Raw genomic sequence first — 6496 nt, forward strand, 5'->3', positions numbered from 1 at the left:
AGGGCATACAGGTCGATCAAAGAGATAATGAAAGGGCATACAAGTTTCAATTGTGATCAAAGAGATAATGAAAGGGATGAAGCTTTTAGTTACTTTCACTAAGACAAAGGTTAGATGTATAAAGTCTATATCTCACACAATCAAATCCAGAAGCTTAGAAACATATTAATGGATTGTGAAAATTTACTGATATTGAGTCTACATTTCATAAACAAGACAAATGCTGATGTATAAACAATCTACATCTCATAAACAGAAGATTAATTAATAAACAATCTATAAACATGTATAATCAAATGAAGAAAGAGACCTACCTCGTTGTCCAAGATCATTCTCACTAAAAAGGCCAACATGTCAGGCTATGAAAATTAAAGCTGCAAAGTATATTCTCAATAACAGATATTAGAAGGAAACCTTCTACAGGAAACATTAATAAAAGACAAGGCATGCTAGAAAGTAGTTTAACTAATGAATGAAAATAAAAATTCTTATCATACAATAGATGGAATCCAAGAAAGCACTCGTCCGTTGCCATGATAATCACCTGACATAGGACCAGGTCACCTCATTTGCAAAGCAATCCAGGAAACTCCATTTGAAGTATTTCATGTTAAATTTTTCTTTTAGTCTTTTTGAACTGTAAGTATTGCTACATAATCAAGTTAAGTTAGATCTGAACAAAAATTTCCATCTTCCCAACTTTGCCATGAAACCAACAGACAACCAAAAACATTTCTATAGCTAATTTAAGAGCAGTTGCCTTTACAGCAATAACAGAAATTTCAATTATTATAAGATGGAAAAAAAGCCTTTACAGCAATAACAGGAATTTCAATTATTATAAGATGAAGAAAAGGGTACAACATTGCCAGGTTATCAGCGTAAAACATAATAACCCAGGTAAAAGTTTAATGTTTTAATATTAAAAAATATACAATATTCTCATAGTTAGCATAAGAAATTGCTCGCTTCACCGATATCAAAAAAGATGAATCAGGGAATTTTAAACTAAATCAAAGATCTAGGATTCTTATTTTCTATACAATGGTAATTCACTGCATTGTAGAGTAATTGGATAGTTCAAAAGCAATAAGAGAGCAAAGGAAATCCTGCATAATTATAGCTCAGAGAGTGCTAAAAAAACATCTCAAGATTAACCCAATTCACTTGTATTTTGCGAAGGGATCCTCATTGGGATAATAGTTAATATCATAGCCTTTCATTATGTCCTGATAATATCCCATTTCGGAAGAACCATAAATTTCTTGATGACCCATTTGATAACCAGCAAAAATTGGTAGATCATTCACTTCCTTCTTTGACATGTTTTCCCCTCTGGAAGAACCTCGAAGGTCACCTTCAAGTTCTCTGTATTTTTGTAAGTAAATGGTTAATGTATGCACATAATCTTCAAAACCCAACTTGTACATAGACCAAAGGAGATCATCTGCAGTGATGGTTTTCCTCTGTTCTTGTTTACAACGTTCATTTGCTTCACTGGTGATGAAATTTATAAACTCTGACACACATTCTTGCATGGTATCCTTTGCATCATCAGCTATCTTTGCGTGAGGAGGTAATACTTTTCTCATTATCCTGATAACGTTAGCAACAGGCATGTATCTATCTTGTTCTCTCACAACACAATTTTCCTTAATATCTCCATCCAAACAGCTTCTGCAGTCCTGGTTTGTAAAGCTTCTAGATCCTGCCATAATAGCTGTGAGAAAATCCTCTGTATTACCATCCTCAGAGCTTTTGCTGCCCTGGCCTGGAAAGCTTCTTGATCCCGACATAATGGCTGCATAGACAATGACAAATACAAGCGTTATAGTCCATTTTGAAAAATCTAAAATCAATGTTCATGCATTACAGAAGCCCTAAAATGTTTTCTTAAATATTAGAACTCAAAGGTTAAAAGCATTATAGCTAATTATGACACTTTCCAACAATCTTCAAGGTGTTTTCTTCATACCATCTTTTGAAATACACCCAATACAGGAAATAAAATTTGCTTTACTTCCATTATCCAATAATGGAGCTGTTGTTTGCCTTATGCATGAATGCATAGACTGTTACAAACCCTAAATGATCTGTATCAGTCAAGGCAGAGTCTCAGGAAGTGGCTGTCGCTCCTATTTCTACCATACAGTTGGCTCTGCAGAATCTACTTTGTCTGTAAAATTGCAAAATATAGAATCTTTTACCTAAAGGAACATTTGAGGTGCAACTTGTTCTAGCCTTCTAGGAGCTAGAAAATTTTAGGTCAAATTGCAGCATTCGGTTACTAGTTTTAATTGAACCATTTTTCTCTAGTTAGATCCTAAATCCCCTTAGAGAATTGCTCAAGTCCAACATCATCAAGCCCCCAACATCACGGGACCACCAGGTATGGCAATATATTCCTGACCGAAGTCATTCATAACTCTTCATTCTTCATATAATAGGGCATTGTTATGTATAGCGAAAGTTATTTTCCTGTCTGTAACCCTAAATTATGTTTATCTTTCACGTGTGGGATACAGAGTCATATTGCTGCGCATGGGTTAGTAGCACAGCAGACAGATTGCTGTGACAATGGTTCAGATCAAAATGCCTGGCTGATTTTGCCTCGCTATGGTGATGACCGAGTTCAAAACCACCTTGGTTGCATGCAGAACTCAAAAAAAATTGAAAAACGAAGATTACAGACCATACTCACCAGATAATGAGGCAAATGTGCAGTATCCTTGCAAATGTGCTTCAGAAACAACAAAATGGAATACATTTCAGATTGCATGCAGAAACACTAAATATAGGCAGCTGAACAGAAAATCATAAAAAATAAAAGATTACACACTGTATTTTCAATTGTAGTATAATGGCAAGTCAGAGAGTGGTTGTCATGATGATCAAGCTATTTCAAGAAACAAATTCACCAGAAACATTCTGGGTTTGGTATTTCATTCTTTCAACCAAAAAGGTATTGAAAAGTTGATGATGCATTACCTAAAATTTGAAGACTATACATCACATCTTATGGGCCCAAATTTTGACGAGCATTGTATGCAATGCCAAGAGCCATTCAAAGCTTGTATAGCAAACCCTGAAGCTTGATGCATTACCTAAACGTTGAAGATTATCCATCACATCCCATGGGTCCAAAGAAAGTGTTATTCAAAGCTTTCCTGGCAAACTCCTAAGGTTGATGATGACCCCAAATGTAACTCTTAAGCTTTATAGCAAAAGGTCTTCAGAGAACTTTGGGCTTGTTCAAACGTACTCTATCAAAGTTCAAATTTTGAAGCTTTCTCCAAGGTCTAATGGGTGCTCTTCATTTCACTGTGTTGTTTTTTTGAAGATTTTATATTATTCACAAAGATGAAAACATAATCTTACATTTCTTCAACTGAGAACCAAAGAATGAAAGATATTTATACTACCAAATTTGCTTGACCTACATTTCTAAATACACCTATCTAAAAATTGTATCTTTCACATGGAAGTACAGACTTCTAACAAATTCTGTATGAAAATAACAAAAACAGAGGAAAAATATGAGCAAGATCAATGTGACAAATTCATTTAATGAAAAAAAGGCAGCGGATTTTACCTAAGAATAATCTCTTTGAAGTTTACCATTAAACAAAGCAGGGAAAAAGAAGAGATATTTGTTACTTATAACCGACGCATAAGCATAGATCATAGCTCCCCATTAATTGTAATAAAAGAAATTAATTGACAGAGTTAATGCCAACTAAGAGTCGTGTAGTGCATGGACGTGATCATCAATATTCTGATTTTCAAATCTTTCAAATTCCTCCCTCCGCTTATTCGAACTTTGAAATTATGAATGCCAATTAAATGCAGAGCGGGGCACTCTAAATCTGAGAATTCGGGGACAAATTTTGACGTGATATTCGCAGATTTGAAATTCAAAATACAATATTGTGATCAATGTGAATATATTCGATGTTCGTAAAGAATGTGCGATTTGTTTTTTCATCTACGGTAAAGCAGTGATTTTGTTAATTCTGAATCCTGATCGTAGGGTCGAATTTTTCCAAAGCTAGATTGCCCACTGGTTCGGATGATTTTTTCTGTTCTGTGCAGCTATTTATTTAGATTTATTGTTTAAATTTGAGCAGCATAATGGTTTATGTAAATTTTGAATTCAGTCTAAAACATAATTTAGGATCTTTTTCTATTATATTTTAACAGCTAAATTTTAGGAATTAAAATTATGCTGCGATAAAATGGGGCTGAAATTATGGAACGAGAAATATGTCAGGAGGCTGTGTGATTTTAATTTTTTTTCTCATTTTCTTCCAAATTTTATTTTTTTAATTTTCTTTATTGACAAATAATTAATTATTCATAATTTATTTTTAAATTTTTTATATTAAAAATAATATTTAAATAACTTCTTAAATTAAAAGAAAGATAAAAAAATTCTGAGTCCATTGACTTAACAAAATATTCTTAAAAATTTAATTAGATTAAATCATTTATTATTATTGAATCAAGTGGATGATACTATTTCTACATTACAATAATCAATTTTTTAATCAAGCCCCAAACTTTTTAATTTTAATATAATCAAGTGATTACTTTTTGGTAGTTTATATTTTTTATACAAATTTAAAATTTACACTTAATATAATATATAATTTTGATTTGAAAATGATTGTTTTTCTTTATTTAGTAAATTATTTATATGTAAACTTTTTAAGTAATACACACATATATATAGGCGAATGTTGTCATGTGAGAGACCCACCCTTTAACGATGATTGTGTATGCTTGTACCTAGCAGTATTTTCATCGCTATTGAAACAATAGTATTGATCTCTATTATCTTTGTCATAAACAATTGATTAGGAATAGCTAGTGAGATCCATGACATGTATGTATTCTAGTAAGGACTACACTCGAAATAGTTAATGATGTCAATTGTGAACTGTCCTTGCCAGTTCTATGTCTAGCTTAATTTTATGATTTGAGATTTTGAAGAAATTTATGTGATTTAGGAACTCGGACCACATAAATAAAAAATGTGTATTTGATGAATACATTAATCTCACGAGGATAAAAGAATCTTACAGAGAATATGTTAGAAAGGATATATTAGGATATGACACATTGTGATGTGTTGGTCCTTCGTGTACTTGACAATGGCACATGTGTGCTCTAAGACATCTATGCTATAATGATATTGATGATGTTTATTCTATGAATGACTTAAATAGTTATGGTTTTGTGACATGATGTGGAAATTAATTAGTATCATCAAAGTTGAATATATGTTCATATGATGGATGATATCAGTCATAAGGATTGTTAGAGATTCTCATTTAGCATGTAGTTTGTAATTCAATTTGTTATCTATGATGCACACATTCATATATGATTTGACATGTGAACTTACTTCATGCATGTATCAAGACTGCTAATGCAAATTTGGTCATAGATGAAAAGTTTTAGCAATATTAGATAGATGTGGTTTTTGTGAATGTTTCTTGTTGATGATTTTTGCTTCATCTATTTTACTATGATGATGGACTAATGTTTGAATTCAAGTGTGCAGGTACCTATGGCCAATGGAATGGGGGGGCTAACATGGTGGTCTTGTGATGGAATCTATATTGCCGACCTAGCCTATATGGAGAGGCTAAGGTATTTTGCTAACTGTTATGGTTGTGATGTGTAATGTGAATGTGGAGTCCACTGATTTATGTATTCAAGATGTGTAAATGTGGAGTCTGATGTTTTATGTTTTCTCCACTCTTATTCTTGTTTGTGTTCTTGCATCCATTGTTGTTATCAATTGTTGTTGTATTCTAAAGGTCGGTTTATGCATTTTATTGATGATTTTATGTTGTGAAGGGTGGGATACTAGGTTGGAGATGAACTCGCTTAGTGAGGAATTCTCTCCAAGTGTTGGGGTTGTGAGAATATGAGGCACTATGGTGAGTGTCCTAGTCTAGGTATGAGTACCTACATGTTTGTCGAAAGAAAATTCTAATGGGTAAGAGTACCCCTATCTAATTTTAAGGAGATTCTATTGGGTAAGAGTACCCACATGTCGCGGAGAGTTACATGCATGTACTTGTTGGTTGTGGTGTTGTGATTTTGGGTATGTGAGTTTGGCATTAGTGAAATGATGGTTATGGAAGAGGGACTAAGTTATTACATCCAAATGTGAGCCTGGGTTTCACCCTCACAAGTGTGTTCCTCTCATTTCCCCATTGTGGTTCAAATGACAACCTTTATGTAGAATTTCCCTTGGGTGGTTTGTAGTTGCAATCAAGTTAGATTGTATTTCCCTTGTCATGTTGTGTAAGATAATGTTCTTGTGGAAAGCTTGTATAACCCAGCCACCTTGCTACCTCCTGAAGCTCAGGGTTGGATTGTTCTTTAGCCTTACGATTGGGAGGTAAATGATCTCCCATTGGTCCAAGAAGAATTTTGTTCTTTCCTATGTATGTGCATGTTTAATGGTCTAAGTATGGTGACC

The 6496-nt window shown here is 33.4% G+C and overlaps 1 protein-coding gene across 3 annotated transcripts; it reads right to left on the reverse strand.

Moving 5' to 3' along the window:
- Positions 1 to 810: 810 nt before the first annotated feature.
- On the reverse strand, positions 811 to 3760 carry LOC131079111 (nuclear transcription factor Y subunit B-1). 3 transcript variants are annotated; one of them, XM_058016993.2, is made up of 2 exons: positions 3593 to 3760; positions 811 to 1801 (listed from the first exon to the last, which is right to left on the reverse strand). In XM_058016993.2, exon 2 carries the CDS (start codon positions 1794 to 1796, stop codon positions 1164 to 1166), a length of 633 nt encoding a protein of 210 aa, XP_057872976.1. In that variant the 5' UTR covers positions 1797 to 1801; positions 3593 to 3760; the 3' UTR covers positions 811 to 1163. The 3 variants fall into 3 exon arrangements, with proteins under 3 accessions (XP_057872976.1, XP_057872975.1, XP_057872977.1); XM_058016992.2 differs by lacking the exon at positions 3593 to 3760 and adding an exon at positions 2989 to 3465; XM_058016994.2 differs by lacking the exon at positions 3593 to 3760 and adding an exon at positions 2702 to 2971.
- Positions 3761 to 6496: the final 2736 nt, after the last annotated feature.

The sequence above is a fragment of the Cryptomeria japonica genome, chromosome 4 (genome assembly GCF_030272615.1).
Source record: "Cryptomeria japonica chromosome 4, Sugi_1.0, whole genome shotgun sequence".
Classification (NCBI taxonomy): Eukaryota; Viridiplantae; Streptophyta; class Pinopsida; order Cupressales; family Cupressaceae; genus Cryptomeria; species Cryptomeria japonica.

Coding starts and splice junctions, on each gene's coding strand:
- LOC131079111 (XM_058016992.2), bottom strand. CDS start 3,010: ATGTATAGTCTTCAAATTTTAG. Junction 1,802..2,988: donor GTATAGTCTTCAAATTTTAG/GTAATGCATCAT, acceptor TTGTCTATGCAG/CCATTATGTCGGGATCAAGA.